The sequence below is a fragment of the Callorhinus ursinus genome, unplaced genomic scaffold (assembly GCF_003265705.2).
Source record: "Callorhinus ursinus isolate GAN/ISIS: 27379988/994484 unplaced genomic scaffold, GSC_fseal_2.0 scaffold10, whole genome shotgun sequence".
NCBI lineage: Eukaryota > Metazoa > Chordata > Mammalia > Carnivora > Otariidae > Callorhinus > Callorhinus ursinus.
The window spans coordinates 20,348,845-20,366,919 of NW_027397072.1; the positions used below are offsets into that span (position 1 = coordinate 20,348,845).

The 18,075-nt window shown below is 58.2% G+C and overlaps 1 protein-coding gene and 1 long non-coding RNA gene across 10 annotated transcripts in view; one reads left to right on the top strand and one right to left on the bottom strand.

Annotated features, from left to right (window-relative positions):
- The window catches only part of ADCY3 (adenylate cyclase 3), a 78,335-nt gene that overhangs the window by 4,810 nt on the left and 55,450 nt on the right, over positions 1 to 18,075 (bottom strand). For 3 of the 4 annotated variants that reach the window (XM_025867842.2, XM_073897067.1, XM_073897069.1), the window contains 14 exons: positions 16,168 to 16,298; positions 15,508 to 15,619; positions 15,236 to 15,363; positions 14,085 to 14,243; positions 13,232 to 13,409; positions 9,378 to 9,506; positions 7,738 to 7,880; positions 7,440 to 7,601; positions 5,730 to 5,817; positions 4,812 to 4,928; positions 2,798 to 3,057; positions 2,461 to 2,526; positions 1,029 to 1,110; positions 35 to 193 (listed from right to left, as the gene is read on the bottom strand). In XM_025867842.2, the coding sequence (XP_025723627.1) occupies positions 35 to 193; positions 1,029 to 1,110; positions 2,461 to 2,526; positions 2,798 to 3,057; positions 4,812 to 4,928; positions 5,730 to 5,817; positions 7,440 to 7,601; positions 7,738 to 7,880; positions 9,378 to 9,506; positions 13,232 to 13,409; positions 14,085 to 14,243; positions 15,236 to 15,363; positions 15,508 to 15,619; positions 16,168 to 16,298 (1,914 nt within the window). The remainder of the gene's footprint in view (positions 1 to 34; positions 194 to 1,028; positions 1,111 to 2,460; positions 2,527 to 2,797; positions 3,058 to 4,811; positions 4,929 to 5,729; positions 5,818 to 7,439; positions 7,602 to 7,737; positions 7,881 to 9,377; positions 9,507 to 13,231; positions 13,410 to 14,084; positions 14,244 to 15,235; positions 15,364 to 15,507; positions 15,620 to 16,167; positions 16,299 to 18,075) is intronic. The other variant, XM_073897068.1, reaches the window with a different exon arrangement.
- Positions 187 to 11,386, top strand: LOC141373558 (uncharacterized). Of its 6 annotated transcripts, XR_012379647.1 has the most exons (5): positions 187 to 1,224; positions 5,650 to 6,610; positions 7,410 to 7,583; positions 8,330 to 8,661; positions 8,777 to 11,386. It is a non-coding gene; the product is annotated as an uncharacterized lncRNA (long non-coding RNA). The 6 variants fall into 6 exon arrangements; XR_012379646.1 differs by having other exon boundaries at positions 5,650 to 7,583; XR_012379645.1 differs by lacking the exon at positions 7,410 to 7,583.

Below are 18,075 nucleotides of genomic sequence, written 5' to 3' on the forward strand. Positions count from 1 at the left end.
CCCACACGGGCTACTGGGTGAGGCCACCCCTCACCTCATCTCTCTTCTTGGACCCCAGGAAATGGCGTGCCACGTGCTCAGGCAACATGTTGGTGACCAAGGCCTCATTCCAGCGCCGCATCTCGTAGACACGTTCCTTCTGGTCGTGGACCTCGATCTTCCATAAGAACAGTGTCCTTGCCAGTTTTTCTACCTGCGGACAGAAACAGGCAAGGTGTGTGCTTTAGCCAGCCATTTGAAGAAAAGACGAAGAACAGAACTTGGGTTCCACGGGGAAACACTGGCAGGAAGACCACTAAATGGCAAGGGAAAGATGACGCAGAGAGACCCACCGACTGAAAAGCCACCCTGCAGCTACAGTGGGGTTCCCGGCCTCGCCGTGGTTCTGCAGAGCGCCAAGAGCCTTCTGGGTATGCAGGAGGCTCCCCTAATTCTGGGACCTCTTCTAGCTACGAGTCTGTCTTGGAGGCGGATGGCAGCCGTGGGGATCTCCTAGCCTAGGGTGGAGTCCCCACTTCCGGCAGGCTCCATCGGGCTGTACTTTCCCTGGCAAACCACTGGGGGGCACTTGGGTTAACGGGGAGCTAGTTCCCCGCCCTCTCTCTCTCTGCTTGCTTTTTTTTTTTTTACCTCTTCCTTGTAACCGAACAAAACTTCATCGGCTTCTTTCCCTTTCTCTTCTGGCTGCATGGTGAGTGTGCTAATTAGTGACTCCCAGAGCCAGGGTGGGTGAAAATCCAGGGGCCCCTGGCCTAGGAAACAGATGTTCTCTAAGCTTTTAGCCTCCTCTGTGTGCTGCTGCAGCATGCCGGAGGTGGTCAGAAGGAAGAGGTAAAGAACTGTCCTTGTATGACAAGGGAGGAAACCAGAAAATGGAGGGACGATGGCTCAGCCAAGGCCACATGCTGGGCTGGGTAAGGGAAGGCAGCATTCCCGAGGAGCTTGGGTTCTTGGACCCTGAGACTGCTTTCTCAGGAGGCCCCACCAGCTTGTGTGCAAGGGGGAGGGGAGGGTGTGCAGGCACTCACGTGGCGCGAGAAGTAGTAGAAGCTCAGCATCATGATGAAGATCATCACGGTCATGGAGTACTTAGAAGGCACCAGGGGCAGCCTGTGGGGCAGAGGAGTTTGATTCCCTCCAACAGGGCTGGGCCTTTCCTGTCCCTGGGCCAGAAACTCCTCCCAGCTCTTGAAGCACCTTCACATCAAGTCGGGACTCCCACAGGTAAATCTTTCTTAAATCACTGGGCTCCTAATAGGCAGCCCAGCCCTCTCCCCTCCTGGAATCCACCTGAGGGTGCCCCAGATGTTTCATAAACACTGTAGGTGTGACCTTGGAAGCCTCTGGAGAGAGACTAGCGTTGCAGTGATGGGACGATGGCACCATATATGATTCTTTTTTAGTAACTTCACATTTTTGTATGGAGCTCCAGTTTTCGTTACTATACAGTAGTCTGTTGTATGAATAGATCACAACTTGTGTCCCCATTTGCTGTTGATGTGGTTTGGGTTGTTTTCGTCTGCCTTGGCTGTTTTGTGTGTATGTGTAGCTGTGATGAACGTGGCTATGGACAACCCTGCACACACATCCTGGGATGCAGAGGTGTGCATGGACTTCTGTAAAGTGTGTAGGGCGCGGTGGAATTGCTGGCTCGTAGGTCTATTTGCAGCTTTACTAAATAACTCCAAATTGTTTTCTAAAATTGTTGTACCAATTTATACACCCATCAGGAGTGAGTTACCATTGTACTTGATATTACCAGACTTTATTCTTGCCAAACTGGTAGGTGTGTAGTGGTTTTTTGTTGTGGTTCTGATTTTCACATCCTTGATTACATGAATGTCTTTCATTTATTAGTGGCCATTTAGATTTCTTCTTTTGTGAAGGACCTATTCATTTCTTCTGCCCTAATTGTTAGGTAATCTATTTTTTTTCCCCTTTAACTTACTTGAAGGTCTAATCAAGTCACTGAATCACAAAATTCTAAAACTTTAGAGCTAGAAGGGACCTTGGAGAACTTCTAGTCCAATATCCTCTTCAAGACATGAAACAGACTCAAAAACTGGCCTGCCTGTGGCCCCAGAGACAGCCCTGCAGCAGGGGGCAAAGCCTCATCTTCCAGATCCTTCTGGGTCGGGTACAGTGCTCTTTCCTCATTTCTCCGCGGTCTGTCCCGCCGGTTCCCGCTCTCCTCACCTCAACCCAGCCCCCCTCCCACCCACTAAACCACACTACTGCTGCTCCCCTAGTTCACTCTGAGCCCGGATGGGCCGCGATGGCCAGGTCCAAACCAAAGTCATTCTACCTCTGCTCCAGCCCTCCTACGGAAACACATACTGACTTCCCTAATGAATATCCCACATCGTGTGCCTTTGAAGGGGTGAGATCACGGCCTTCTCTTGTCTCCAGAAGAGAGGGAGACTCAGTGCGGACCAGAAAGGAGAAAGCCGCTGCCCTCACCTGCCAGTGCCGTTGAGCCCAGGGGTGGAAAATCCCTGCATCTTCTCTAAGGCGACCGCGGGAAAGCTGCAGGACAGAGGCGCATACTCAGGCCCCACCTGGGGACAAGAGGCTGACGCCCAACGGCCAAACACGGAGGTCGCCAGGATCGTCCACTCATCAAGAATGGAAAGGATCTACCCCAGGATCACAGCCAACTAGTGGCATCTCTGTCAGGAGCCATGAACCCTGATTCCCATACCATCCTTTGTTGAGCCCCAGGCCCATGACCTTGAAGTGGGGACTTGCGGGTGGGAGGAAGGAGACAATACAGATGCCCAAGCAGGCTTCATCTTACTCATGTTCCTGAAAACGTCTGCGGTCGTATTCATCAAAGATGGGGCGCCAGGCATAGATGTTGATGACGGCCACGGCCCCGGTGACGAGCAGCATGAGTGTGAGCTTCACCATGTGGCTGACCTGCACCAGCATGATGGTGGCAATGAGGGACAGCACGGCGACATAGTTGTAATACTTGGGGTTCTCTACACAGCCATCCTCCACCTCCAGCCCTGCAGTGCTGTTGTTCGGTCCTGTGTAGTACTGGAGACAGCTGAGCTGGAGGCCAGGACAGGGGAGCGGGGAGGACATGGGGTGCAAGGGAACAGCAGACGCTGGTCAGAGGCGGCTGGGTCGTGCCCACCACGTCCCACAGCTCCCTCGGAAACACTGACAGATGGGACAACTGACCAAGGAACAAGAATACAAACGTTAGTAATTCCCACTAAGAGCTGAACCGTATCTCATTTGATGTTTATGAAAATTCTCGAGCGTCTGTAGGATTGCCACCGTTATAGCAAAGCCAAAGAGGCTGGCCTGGCGCCAACCAGCGCACTCAGCAGGTGGTAGAGTCAGAGCGAGGAGTCCAGTTTTTAGGTTTCACATACAACACGCTCTTGCTCACGGCACAGTGTTGCTTAAGGAGGGGCCGTGGGGCCAGCCAGGGAGCCTCCGTCACGGCTTCGCCACCTGGCAGCCAGTCTCTGCTCAGACACTTCCGTTTCTGGAGCCTGCTCCCGCTGCTGGGCAGACGTAAGTCAATGGCGAGTGCATCCATAAACTGAAGCAAACCTAATTCCTGTAACTTCCACCCACTTGTGGAAGGTGCTTGTCTGGCTCTGGGGAAGTTCTCAGCATGTGAGAAGTTTTCATACCTCCCTGGTCTTTCACCCCTCCCCTGGCAACAGGACCTCGAGATGTCCTGCACAGAGTCCGTGACCCTGGTAAACAGCAGTCCCCAGACCCAGCACCAGGCTCCAGGTGTGCTCCAGCCAGGCTAGGGGCTCGGACTTCTCTTCCCTGCGCTTGGGCACTGTGCGACCAGGGGCACGTTCAGTTCTGCAGGTCCTGACTTCTCGTTCTAGTTGGGCTTTGGATCAACTGGCCCACGGGCTTTTTCACCTAGACTGCTGCCAGAATAAGTCTCCATGATGAGTTTTTTCCCTGTGCTTAAATTGTTACTTGAAAAAAGTAGGACTTTTAAGAGCATGTATACCATACTCCCAAAATTGTTGGGAGCTGTGAGGACTGACGAGAATGTCAACTGCAGCTCCCAGCTGCCAAGGCTCAGTAACTGACTGGTGGTTCTGAATCCACAGAGCTGGGCTTCTAAGTGCTGTCCCCCCCACCCCAAGAAAGCATCTGGCTGCCCCCTTGACACCTGCCGCTTACTTCTCCATGAATTGAGAGCAGAGAAGATGATTTGACTGCCCCTAGCCATTTGGGCTCTAGGAAGGTCTGGCAATGTTCAAATGGATGAAGGCCAAACAAGAGAGCTCCTTTAGCAGAACAGGTTTCCCTCCCTGGTCCTGGATACATGACACTAGCCACACTGTAGGGAATACTTAAGATGTGCATTGTGCCCCTTGATCAGTAAGATAGGGAGTTTCTTCACAGGATTGGGATTTAGAACAGCTCGATCCTTGATTCTGTCACTTACTGACAGTGTGACCTAAAACAAGTGAATTAACCTGAGCCTCGCAGCTGTAGATAATGATACCAACGTCTTGGGACTGTTAGAAAGATTAAATGAGTCAACATCCAGCACGGGGCCTGGGCATGGTGTTGGGCTCTCGGACTCTGGGAGAGCAAGGAGCTGGGGCAAACAGGTCAGTCTCAGGTTTCTGGGGTAGAAGACCCTGTCCATTTGGCCAAGGTGATCTGTTTAGGAAACTAAGTGCCAATCTAAACCTGTGTCTAGGGGTGGAGGATTGGTTGACCAACTGCTCATACTGGCCAATATAGAAGCCCTTCTGCACTGAGTCGGCGGTGGGGGGGGGGGTGTCCCTTGACCAGGCACAGCAGGAGCTCACCATGTCCACGACATTTGCCATGACGAGAATGAAGATGGCTAACATGGCCCAGGTGTTCCTGGCCCAGCGGGTCCGGTCGATCCAAGTCGAGAAGGCAACAAGCTTCTTAGGAAAGGCCTAGAAGGAATGGAATTTCAGGGGCCGTGAACTTTTGGGACAGTCTTTTCTCCCGTAAATAGGACTGCTAATGATTCTGGTTGCTCCCCTACCTCCCAGGAACCTAAAGTGTAATCCTTTGCCTGTGAGTCCACCAAAAACTGACTGGCGGAGCTGAGAAGGCAGCGCAGGAGGCTGGCGCTCTTTATCAGTCCCCCTGGAGGGGTCTGTGACACAGGGCCCCCACCAGCGCCCTCTCTGGAGCAGACACAGTGACCAGGCCAGGAGGCTGTGGGCAGCGCCAGCCAGCGGCAGCCCGCCCCATAAGTCCAGCAGCAAGGCCATGTCAGGGAACGATTTTCAGGGCCAGCCACGTTTGCCTGGCTGCTCCTGTCTTTTCTGGGTCAGTATAGCCGAAATCCTCCAAGTCACCCGGCAAGCCACCTGCTGGTCTCATTACCCTGAAACACTGCTTTTCTCCTCTCATTCTGATCAAAAACTCTGCATAGCACACCCCAGCTCTTACGGGAGAAACCCTCAGTCCCTTTGGCTTTCACGGTCCTTCACAGTCAGGGCCAACCCCCTTCCAGCTGGGCCTCCACTGCTTTTCTACAGTTTCCCAGGCATTTGGGCTCTGGCGTAGGCACTGTGCTTGCTCAGCTGACGTGAGTGCGTGAGTGAGGAGGAATGAATGGATGGACAAACGCCTGAACCGTCCTAACACGACAGTCTGTTTGTACAGAGTCGATGGGACGCCTGACTCCGTCCATACCGCTCCCGCTTCCCAAGGGCTTCGCGGTCAAAAGGAAAAGCGGCTCTTACCCGGGGAAAGATGGCGGCCAGCGAGCAGATTGTCAGGATCAGAAGTAGAACCTCCCCGACCACAAAGGTCACGTAGTTTGTCATTAGCCTGTAATGGGGAGACGACAGGGAGGGGGGCGGAGGGATCAGTGAGATCGGGGGAGGGGCGAGAAGAGGAGGCCCTCTAGGCCTGCACCTGAAACATTCCCAGGACGCCATCGACTCATGCCTCCTGCTGCACAGACGAGACAGAGGCCGAGTCGGGCGGCTGCCAGCTGAGTGCAGGGCACGGGAACGAGCACTGCCCCCCGCCCCAGTGGTAGCTGTTGCTGGGGCGCAGGGGGTTCTTGGGAGTGAGCACTGTGCCGTGAAGGGGGAGCGTGGGACAGGGCAGCTCGCCTGCTGCCAAGGGCTGGGAGGGCTGGAAGGGCTACCCCCCGACACAGACAACTGCACAGAGCTTCACAGCTGCACAGGGCCTCCCTCACCCACCTCTGCAACTCTGAGCAACTCGGAGTCTCCAAATCCTCCCCGTTCGCACAACCCCTACCATTTGGTTCTGGAGAGACCTCTGTTGCTAGGCCAGTGCCTGATTCTCGGTCACCTCTCCTCTCCCTCTGGGTCTTTACTGAAATTCCACCCTGTGCCCTGTTGGTGAGGCCTGCTCCGCCCCGTGCTCTACGCAAATGCAGAGCAGACAAAATTAAACTCGCCACCAGCATTCCCGGCTCCCTTCTTCACTTTTATCCACCCACTTGCCGCTGTCCGCAGGCATGTTTTGATTATTCAGTTGTTGATCTCTGTCTTCCCCTGCTAGAATGTAAGCTCCACGAGAACCAGGCTGTTTGTATGCTGTGTTCACTGTATATCCCTAGGCCTCAGTGCCAGGCGCAGAGTATCCAGTGAGTATCTGCAGTGAATGAATGCGTTTGATCCTTCCAACAATCCTGGAGTTATACGGGCAGACATTATCACCTTCAAGTTGTTGGTATCATCATCGTATTTGGTTTCTAGAACCTTAGGGACATGGCCATACAACAAATCGGCCAAGAAGTGTGTCTAGAACTTGTAACTAAGTCCAGGGCTCTTTACGGTCCCCCTAACTATAGCTGGAACAGTCTCCACCGCCTCCCGTCTGACAGGGAACCCCTGCGCAGGAGAGAGCGGCCGAGGGGCCACGGGGAGGGAGGGGCGTGGCAGCTGTCCTTTACTTGGGCCTCAACAGCTGGGGCAGGGCTGTTGAGGTCTCCAGAACATCCCCTGCCCCAGGGGACCTGCTGCTGTGTGACAGAGCTGTTTGTACCCAGAGCCTAAAATCCATCAGCTAAGATGAAGCAAGAAAGGGAAGCCAGATCAGCCCTGATGACTGAGCTTGAGGAGTGTCCCCCATCTTCTGTCTCCTTGTCCCAGAACTGCTCAGGCCCATGCAGCCAGGGTCTCCAACCTCCTGGACCCCTCTCTGTCCTTCAGCTTTCTCAGTCCTGGTTTTGATGCTAATGCTATTCTAGAACCCCAAGGTAGATAGGAAGGAGAGGGTCCAGGGCATGGTCCTAGCAACACGTGGGCCTGAATTCAGCTGGGCTGCTCCACTGGAGGCAAGGAAGAGACCAAGCTTTTGCCCCGATGTCATGCTCCAGCTGAGGCACCTACATCGCTCACACCTCTAGCCTAGGAAGCTCATCACCTTTCACCCTCCCCTAGCCTATCAGCTCCTGCCATGCCCTCCCTCACCAGGGGTCGATGAGTATCTCGACCAGGGCGGTGCAGAGCAGGACAACGCAGGAGCAGCTGAAGGCAGCCCCGCTCTGCTTTTCCTTCTCCACTGAGTAGCGGGTTTCCATCTCGGGGTCCATGAACCTCATGGAAAGGAGGAAGGTATTTCTCTTCTTCACTCTGCAGTGGGAACAAGCCCCAGCGAACACAAATGTCACATCTGCCTTGGCCAATCAGGAAGGGGCCCCACTCAAGATGGCCAACTTCCTGAAACCCCGAGTCAGGGCCCACGAGGGTGTGCAGAGGAACCACTTACACCTGGGCAGACTCTCGCTCAAGCAGGGCCTCGTTGAGTAGCTGGTTGAGCTCATGCTCGTCCTCAGAGGCGTCCACCACTCGGTCAGCCAGGTCCTGAAGGCGCAGCCTCCGGCGTGGGTTGGGGAACGAGGGATTGTCAGCCTGCAAGCCAGCGCAGGAGGTGGGGGGTGGGGGTGGGGGGTGCAGGAGGAGTGGGGGAAAGAGGGTGGTCAGGGGAGAGGAGCAAAAGGGATCACACTCAGGAGGACTAGGCCCTCGGCTCTAGAAACCACTTTATGGGAAGTCTTCCCAGCCTCCCCATGCAGCTCCTTCTGCTTGGGTCTGGACCCAAAGCCACAGTCCTTCCTGGTTTCCGGGCCCTGTGGCCCCTGCTAGGAGGAGGGGGTGCCACCCAGCCATGCACATTGGCATCCCCAGGGAGGTGAATGGCCCCAACCCTGGGGCTTAAGGGGGCTCTTACAGGAATACATATCCAGTTCATTTGGGGGAAGACGGTCTGAGGGACGGGAAGTGCTGGGAGAGGAAGGGACACCCTCGTCACTAGCGGGGTGGTAGGGCTGAAGTACCCGCTACCATTTTTATTCCTACAGAGGAGAAGCATCGGCTCCAAAAATATGAATCCAGACTGATTACACGGCCATCACCCCAAATAATAATGGGACACTGGGCTCGTCAGAGCTGTGTGTACGGGTCCAAGATAGCCCGGCCTTAAGCTTGGGTGTACCGCTGGCTGACAATAGGACCCATGTGACTCATGTTCCCCAGCTCCAACTTTCTTCTCTGTAAAATGACGTGGAAGGTCTGTTCTAGCACCAAGAACCTCTGTCCCCAAAGCATCTGCTGGAGAGTGGGGCTAATTGTGAGGACAGAAAAACCACAGGCTTCTAAAACTATCTGCGCCCTCGTTGCCGAGTTACATCAGGTCTGTATTTCCACTTTCTATCCAGAAAATCACGCTGGGGAAAAGTTGCTGAATATCATGGTGATCCAGAGAAACCCAGCTAACCTTCAGCCCTGTCTCCCCTCTTGTTCTGCAGCACCTGATCTAGAGGCACCAGGGCAGTGAGAATGGGGGTGCTGCCAACAAGCTCACCTCGGCAAGGCAGAGATCCCTGTCCCAGAGCATCTGCCTTCATCAGTGAATGTACTTGGGCAGCTCTTTAATAAAGGACAGGTCCTGGATGCTCTCCCAAGATGGACCCTGTCCTCGGGGTGGGGGGGGGGGGCGCGGGTAGCACGTTCACTCCTCTGGAAATCCCCCATCTGTGCCTGGGACTTGTCGAGTCTGGACCTCACCAGAGAGGTGAGTCCACCCTGAAGTCTCACTTCCAAAACAGTCTTGTCAGATCCTACAGAATTTTCCACGGATGTCCTCACTGCCCTCAAAGTCACAGGATTCTGGGACAGGAGAGCTAGACAAGGCCTCAGAGCTGAGCACCTCTTCTGACCCTATCCACGGCAACCCCAGTAGCTACTGAGGAGACAGTGGGGCCAGGGCAGGAAGTGCCACCCAAGGTGACACTGCTGAGAAGGAGTGGCGCGTGGGCCAGTGGCCAGGTCTCCTACCCCTGCACAGGACACTTCCGACAGCAGCCTTCACCTCCCTGCCGCCGTGCCCTGGCCCTCACCCGTACGCACCTGACCACCCTGCTCCTCAGGCTCCCCCGATGTGGAGCCGCTGGTGTGGGTGCTCCCGTTGGGCTCCTTGGTCTCGATGAGGGCGGGGGAGCTGGGCTTGGAGGAAGCTGGCGCTCCGTTTCGCAGGGCCTGCAGCGGGAAGAAGTGGCCATCAGAGACACCAGACACAGTCTGCCCACCTGCCCCAGCAGAGCTGGTTGGTCTACTGTGGGTCTGAAATGTTGCCGCAAAAGTTTAGAAGCCTGTAGGCTAAGAAATGTCACTCCCTGACTCCTCCTCTAGAATGTTAATTTTAAAATGCTGTACACTCCTGGTATCTATTTCCACTACTAGAATTTTTCTAAGCAGAGAAAGACCCTCTTGTTCCAACCCGTTTCTAAAATAGTAACTCAACACAGTGATCCACAGAGGTCCTTTTTGTTTGTAGAACCTGTCAAATGCCTTCCAAAAGTCTGACTAAATCCCACAAGCCCGTTTCCCCAGTGATGAGTCCTTTTCCTTGACCGAATAAGTCAAACACTGTAACACGGTGAGACAATCCGCTCATTTCACGAGTATTTGCTGAGTCTCTAAATTTCTGGGGATACGTGAAACATCCTGTGTGAGCTCACATTCTAGTGAGGAAAGGCGGACAGCAGGAAGACAAGTCAGTCAAATTAGTACAGTACGTAAGAAGGGGGTAAGTGCTCTGGAGAGAGGTAAAGCAGGCAAGGGGCACAGGGATCGCTGGGGAGCGAGACAGTAACGAGGTCAGGGGAGGTGTCACCAAGAGGATGACATTTCAGTGATGACCTGAAGGAGTGAATCCTGCAGCTCTCGGGGAATGCCCCCCCACCCCGGGAAGAGAGAGAAGCTGGTGCAAAGGCCCTGCGGCAGGCGTGTGCTCAGAGCACTAGCCGGGAGGCCCGTGCCACCCCCAGGGCAGTGAATGAGAGCAGAGCGAGGGCCTGGCTGTACCCGGCCTTCTCTCCGAGGCAGAGCCCAAGGCAGTGACGGGACGCCCCCTGGCGCTTCAGCGGGAGCACCGCCTGCTGTGGAGAAAGGATGGCGGCCCGGTCAGCGGCAGGATCACTGGCTGGAGACCCGTGATCCGGCCGCGTGGCGGCTGCAAGGGCATGGGGCGGGGGAGTCCGAGCCCTCCCTCGCAGGAGGGTCCACGGAACTGGCTTGTGGCGGGTAAAGAGAGGGGTCAAGCCTGTGTTCGGTGTTTGGTCTGAGCTGCCGAAAGAACAAAGCCGCCACCGAGGAGATGGGAAGACAGAGGGCTGAGCAGGCCCCGGGCCAGGGACCGGGGACCGAGCTGCCTGTGTTCACGCAGGGGTGAGTGCAGGCAAGCCGGCTGGGCCTGAGGTGGAGACCCGGAGTCATCAGAGGAGGCATCTGAGAGCAGCCTGGCTGAGCCTCACAACAGAGCAGGGTGGGCAGGGAGAGGTCTGGAAGCTTTTCGGCACTCGGGAAGGACTCATTGTGAGGACTGTCCTCACTCTCCTCGTCTGTCGCTTTATCTCACAGAACCACGGGGACAGATTTCTGCAAGTGGAACTGCGTTCGCTCCCGGGACTTCCCAAGGAGCACCCCTCACCACCTTCCTTCCTCCCACTGTCCCCCCCCATGTTCCCTCCCCCCCATAGAGTCTGCGCGTTCCTGCCTCCGACCCGGTGGTGGCCGAGCAGGTGAACGTCGCCTTATCTGCCCACGTCTGAGGTGGAGACTTCCGGAACAGTCGCTCGGCTGGCCACACGAGCCACAGAGGCTGTGACACGTGGTTCCCCGGCCCGCGCACCCTAGCCGCGAACACGGGGGCACGAGCTACCGCAGCTAAATGTTCAAGTTCCCCGAGATGTTGAATGATGACTCAAGCACAACAGCTTCATAAAGCCCACTCTGCCTCAGTGGCCTCATCTGCACCCTCGGAGGGGTGGCCGGTGCAGCGAACAAAGCCTGACCCAAAGTACATACCATGCAAGGGTTGTTGAAACAAGCAAAATAAAATACAAGATTAGAACAAAGGAGAACGAGTGTGGTCCCACAGACCTATCTGACTGCTATTTGTGACTTCAAGGTGGTCCCTGGTAAAACCCAACTTGTAGGTAATATTTGAAAGGAATAGCATTTCTCGATTAAAAATTTTATATGCCAGGGCGCCTGGGTGGCTCAGTTGGTTAAGCAACTGCCTTCGGCTCAGGTCATGATCCTGGAGTCCCGGGATCGAGTCCCGCATCAGGCTCCCTGCTCAGCAGGGAGTCTGCTTCTCCCTCTGACCGTCCCCCCTCTCATGTGCTCTCTCTCTCTCTCATTCTCTCTCAAATACAAATCTTTAAAAAAAATTTTTTATATGCCAGAAATTATAAATTTCCTAACACTTTATAAAAGTATCTCATTTCTAGATTATTGTCAGTTACGGTCTTGTAGAACAGCTTAGAAGACACGTTTTTAATTTGGTCTGGGGACTATATTAAAGTTCTGCATGTAGCACTCTTAAAAATATGAAGGACTCATCAAGTCTTATTTCATGAGGCTCTACTTTCTACCCTGACAGTTCCTAATATTCTGAAAGATAGCTTCTTACTTTTCTGAGTTCTCTGGAGCATTTAATTGCAGCTCAGACTTTACATGCAGCACAAAATACCCTGAACTGTCCTTTAACACTGGTGCCGAGGGGGATTTTAAGTTACTCGGGAGTGAGGTGGTGTCCTATCCGCCTGTGCGTCCCTCCCGGTGCTGAGTTCGTGTGAGCTGCACACGGGAGGGACCCACACACACCTGGGATGCACCGTGGCTGGCAGGCCGGGGGCACAGGCCCTGCTCTGCCACCTACTAAATCTGCAACGCGCGTGCAAAGTTCTGGCTCTCAGTTTCCTCCTCTGCAAAGTGGGTATGACAACAGCCCCCTTCTCGCAGGGTTGTCTTGAGGAGCAAGTGAAATTATGGACACACAGAAGCACTCCCTGAACAGTGGTTGCGATTAGAGCTAATGGACGAACCTTCTGTCTCTGTTTGATTCGGGGGTCATCACATACACTTGCGGGAGGGGAGAAGGTGTGTAGTTCTCTTTTAAAACTTCCCCAGAGGTCACGTCTTCAGCCACAGCCCCTGAAGCTTCCCCAGACCAGCTCACGCTCTGCTTTTGCCCTCACGAGGCAAAGCCCCAGCCGTGGGATGGCCTCAGCCCACACGCCATCGCCGAGAGCGCCAAACCCCTTAGTCATTACACTCTCACGACCGGTGCGACTGGTGAGCTCGTAAGTACAAAGTCACAAGGAGTGAAACAATTCCCCGGTTTAGCCGAGGAGGACGGAGGGCTCCATTGCGGCAGCGGCCCCTGGTGGCTCCGAGCCAGACGGCCCGTCAGGAGGCCGGCGGTGGGCGGGAGAAGCTGGGGCAGCGGCTCAGGGCTCCGGGTCTGATGAGAGGCAGGGAAGCAGCACAGAGACGAGCCCAGGGCAGGCCGGCTTCACTGCTTCCGGCCTGTTCTTTCTTCATCTCGCAGCCAGCAAACCTTCCCGGCCTCGGTTCCCCTCCTAGTGACCAAGCCACCCCCCACTGCCTGCCCCCAGCCTCCTCGGCCTCCGCGCGGCTCTGGGAAGCCTCTCCCTGGGCGCCCCCCCCCCGCCTCCACCCATCTCTCCCAGGGCTCCGACCGCTTCCCCCCCTACCACGCGGGGGGTTCCCTGCCCCCGCCAGCGGCCGTCCCGGTGGGGGGGGCCTCCCTTCTGGCCGCTGGAGCCTGCTCCCCGCCCCCCACGCCCCGCCCGGGTGCCCCCCACAGCCCTGGCTGCTCTTCCACCAGCCCGGCTTCTTGAACCCGCCTTCCCATGCCCTGTCCAGGCCGGGCAGCAGTCGGGGGGACTCACCGGGCTGCCGAGGCCGTGCTGCGTGGCTGTTTTCTTCACCTCTGGCTTGGACGCGATGATGAGGTAGGTCTCGATGCCCTTCTCGTCCAGGTACTCACAGCGGCTGCCCCCGTCGCCCGGCTCCACGTCGAACTCGCCCTTCAGGCAGTCCAGGGTGCTCTGGGAGATGTGCACACGCCTGCACGGCAGCGAGAACCCCGGGCGCGGGGCCCGTCAGGCCGCCAGACCCCGGGGAGGCCACCCACGCCTCTGAGCCTTGGCGCTACATCCATGAGGCAGGAAGGCGCCGTCCCCAGGCCGCCCAGAGCACGGAGGGAGGTGAGGAATCCGGAAGGCCGCCCTGAACCCTGTCGTGACGTCCTACCGCAGCGAACCTTGCGGGTTCCTAGTTGCAACACCTGTCGTCAGGGGGTAATAAGCCTGTTTCTGGGGAGTCACCACGGAGGGAGAGGGTCGTGACTGCCTGCGAGGGCCGCGCCCTGAGCCAGGAGGGGAATGTGCGGCCGCGTCCTCAGCCCGTCCGCCCTGACTAGCTGAGTGTGACAGAGCTCCAGCCGGGCGTGCAGGTGCCTCGGAGCCTGCTCCTCCAGCTCGGCGCCCTTGGGGGGACCCGGCCTACCCAAGTAGCCCCCCCGCACAGTACCAGTATGCCGGCATCTATGGCCCCACAAGTGGGCGGAGGGGCGAGAGGGCACCTGCCGCAGAGGCCACAGCCGGGCTCCGGCCAGGAGGCAGGCGCCCCAAGGAGGAACGCTGCTCCGGGGGGGCTCTCGTCTGAGCCACAGCCCCGAGGGGCGGACGGCCCCCTCTCTCGGCCCCCACACCTCCCCGCTGGGAAGGAATGCTGGCTCACCCGGGGATGCCACCGGCCTCCATCTTGTTGGCCACAGTGACGTCGGTAGACCACACGTCGTACTGCCAGCGCTTCTGGCCCAGGACGCCCCCCAGCACGGTGCCCGTGTGCACCCCCACACGCATGTCCACCCCCGTCTTCGTCTTCTCCCGCACGTACCTGCCAGGCACACACGGAGAGAAGGGCTTGGGCATGGCCGCAGCAAGGTGGCCGGCCCTCCATGCCCCGTGGACGAGCTCTGCACGGGCTTTCTTCCCCTCAAGGCCGAGGGGACTCCCGGGCAGCCCACAGCTCTCTGCCTGCACTTGAGCTGAGTAACCTGTGGCTAGGGGTCCAGCGGGCCGACAGAGGGAAGGCTGCTACTTCCCCGCGTCCACCTGCGCCGGGCACCGCGCCAGGGCTCACGTGCAGCCGGGAAAGCCACCCCGTGGTGAGGGAAGTGGAGGCGAGTGAGCCTGAGCTACCCCCTCCCCCCACCCAGTGCGGCATCTGTTTCTAGGCCAATGTCAGAGGAGCTCTAACCCGAAGACGGTAACAATGCAAAATGGTCCTCTGGTGGCAAGGTGACCCCTCCTGGCCCCCACCCCAGCTGGGGGAGAAGCCTCAGCAAGGAGCCCCTTTCCCTCCTGGGGCCTGATCCAGCCAGGGCCTGCCTGGTAGGGCCTCCAAGGCGCGGCAGGGAGTGTGAGGGCGAGAGTACAATGTCCTCACAGCTCACAGCGGTGGAGGCTGGGAGCCCAGAGCAGAGGCCAGGGTTCCAGCCCCACACAGCTGCACACGGACTTGCTGACCGGAGATGGGCCTGGAGGCTCACAGTGAGAAAACACTGAGAGAGGGATGGGGGACCTGGGGGGAAATCCAAACGAATGTGAGGGGCTGTGACAGACTTCACCACGACGGCCACTTCTCCAGAAAACCACAGCGGATGGAGGCTGGGCCCCTCGGAGGCCGTGGAAGGCTGGCGGCCCCTCAGCCATAAGGAAGACGAGCCATGTCCCCCACTTCCCCAAACCGGGGACTGGGCTGCCTGCCGACCAACACAACACCCACGGGACGTGGGGGCCTGGGGTGCGCTGGGCCCCCACAACCGAGCACGGAAGGCCTGCCTCTCCCGTGGTCCACCGCCCCTCCCCCCGGGGCCCCCCACTAACGAGATGGCCTCCACCATGGCGAGCCCCATGAGGATGGAGCAGACGGCGTGGTCCTCCCGGTAGTCGGGCAGGCCGCAGATGCAGTAGTAACAGTCGCCCAGGATCTTAATCCGCAGCTGGTGGTATTTCTGAAAGCACAGGGTGTGGGGGGTGGCTCTGAGTCCCTCCGGGACCCGGTGGGAGGAAACCGGGTGAGCCGGGTCAGGGGGGCCAGGCCCACGCCCCGAGGGTGGCCCCCGAGCCCGAAAGCCCAGCGAGGCCCGGGCACTCACGGCGGCCAGCTTGTCGAAGCGGGCAAAGAGCTCATTGAGCAGCTTCACGAGCTCCTGGGCACTGCAGGCAGAAGACAGCTGGGTGAAGCCCACGATGTCCGCAAAGAGGATGCTGCGAGAGGAGGGGGGACAGCGGCCGTGAGGCTCCAGACAGCATGCCGGGCTCCCCCACCGGCTCCCGCTCCCCACCACAGGCAGCCAGGACCCCGGCGCAGTGGGCCCTTGCTCAGGCCCCAAAGCAGCAAGAGCCTGGCACTTCCCGGGTGAATTCGGGGCTCTGATGTTTAGCTTATCCTTGTGGGCTCCTCCTCCACGGGGCCTCCTTCCCCCACGCTGCCCGCTCCTGGCCCCAGGATAAACCCACCCCTCCTGGAAGGAGCACGGCTATGAGCCCCGGTGCTGGCCCCGAATGGCTGGGTGACCTCCCGGATGTCACCTCCCCACCCTGGGTGATGTCTGTATGATGCTGGGGCCGGACCACACAGCCGAGATGTCTCAGCCCCAACACGGGCCGGCAACACTGTTCCCGCAGGGGCTGAGGCTCACACGGCAGGGAAGGCCCGGCTTCTAGTCCTGCGGGAAGACTCTGGAACCCCACAGGGCACGGCCAACCCCACACAGTCCAGCCCCGTCCTCTCTCAGAGCCTGGGCCCGGCGCACCTGACGTTCTCGTGCCGATACATGTACATGGTGTTGAACTGCTGCTGGTCCTTCTGGCTCTCGTCCTTCTTCATGTCCTTCAGCATTTCGTCAGCCACGTGCTTGGGCAGGATGGAAAGCATAAGGTTCTCCTGGGAGGAGGAAGACAGGGTTAGTGGGGAGGCAGGGTCCGGCCTGTACCCTTCCAGGGGCAGGTTCAGATACCTGCGGCGGCAGACGTCAGCCAGAGCCCTTCCGGCGCAGCCCCCAGGTGGGGAAGCGGCCAGAGGCCCAGGGCAGCAGCCTCCTGTGACGGAGCATCTTCAGGGCCCTGACGGGAGTCAGACACCCATGAAGAAACCCATGCTTGGTTCTGAACCTCCAGAGCACCCTCACGGCCACAGGGAAGGCGACAGTGCCTACGTGGGCCTGTTCTAGCCCCTGCACCGGGAGCCCCCCAGGGCAGGACCTCGTGTCATCCACCCCACCCTGCAAGGACTAGTCATTCAAGAATCCTGATTCAACGTGACCGGAGACCTACGACGTGCCAGGCAGCACGCTGGGTACCAATGCCAGCAAAGGAGTGAGTCTCTGCCCTCAGAGGGCTGAGGGTCTCGTGGGGGGACAGGTGAGCATGCCTCCCGACGTGCAGTTTGGTAAGTGCCAAGACAAGCGAGGGAGAGCAGGGCAGTAAGAAAGAAGGGTGCCAGAATCAGCCAGGTGTGTTGGGGGCAAGCAGGAGGACTTCCTGAAAGTGATGCTTGAAGACTGAGATGCCGAGAACGTCTTGTCCGAGGGGGCCGCATACACAAGGCACAGAGACCTGAAGACCCCAGGCTCAGGGACCTGCAGCTCCAGAGGTAGGTTTGGATGGAGTGGGGGGGGGGGGGGGGGGGGGGGCGCGGGTCGGCACACCGCCACGTGCGGGCCACTGCTGCCTGTCTGCTGCCACCCCCCATGCTCTCTCGTTTCCGTGTTCTCTGTGGCTGTCTTCTCCCTCCGAAAGCAGAGCCGAGTTGTGGCACAGAACATACGGCCTGCAAAGCTGAAAAGGGCTCTTTCGGCCCTTTCCAGAAAACGTCTGCCAACCCCCGTTTTGCACCACAGAGGGCCTCGTGTGCCAGGCAAGGAATGGGGCACTCCTTCCGGAAAGCTGCAGGGCACAGGGGTGTTGACACGGCAGGGCAGGGCGACCAGTTAGCAGTCATCCCCACAGAGTGGGGCCTGGGGACCGCTTGCACCAAGCAGGCAGGACAGGTCCATGGCTTGGGCCTCTGGGTGGAAGGTGCCAGTCTGTGAAGTCAGGAACAGAGAGGCAGACAGACGTGAGGGGACAGACGGGCTGGTTTGGGACGTGCTGCAGGCAGACGCTGAGCCGGCTTGGGGGGCTGGGAGATGGGGCAGGAGACAGCCCCTGGGAGGGGGTGAAGCCAGACAGAGAAGCCTAGGCAGGGCGCCGCATCAGCAAGAGTGCACGGCCCTGCGCCCCGAGATGAGAAGCAGGTGGTGATGGGTCTGAAGGACGGTGGAGGGCTCAAGCTGAGGTTTGCGGGGGTATGGGAAGTGTGGCTAAGGGGAGGCTGAGGCCTATGGGGAGAGGCAGCAAAGCTGAGGTCGGCCTGGGAGAAGTGGGGGTGGGAGGCGGGTAACAGGCGGGGACAGAGAGGCACGGCTGGGTCTGCCCCCCGTGCTGGAGTGGGTTCTGAGGGGCCAGGCCACATGCTGCAGAGCTCGGCTGACAGACAAGGAGGAGTACGGCGGGAGGGGCAGGGGGGTCCGGCAGTACCGTGTCTAGCCCGCCAGCTACAGGAGCAACCTGGGTGCAGGGGTGGCCAGGAAACCAAGAGCGGCTGCCTGTGTCCTCTGCGTCTGGGGCCAGTCCAGAGAAACAGAGGCTATGGGTCCCGGGCCTCGGCAGGGACGCCAGCC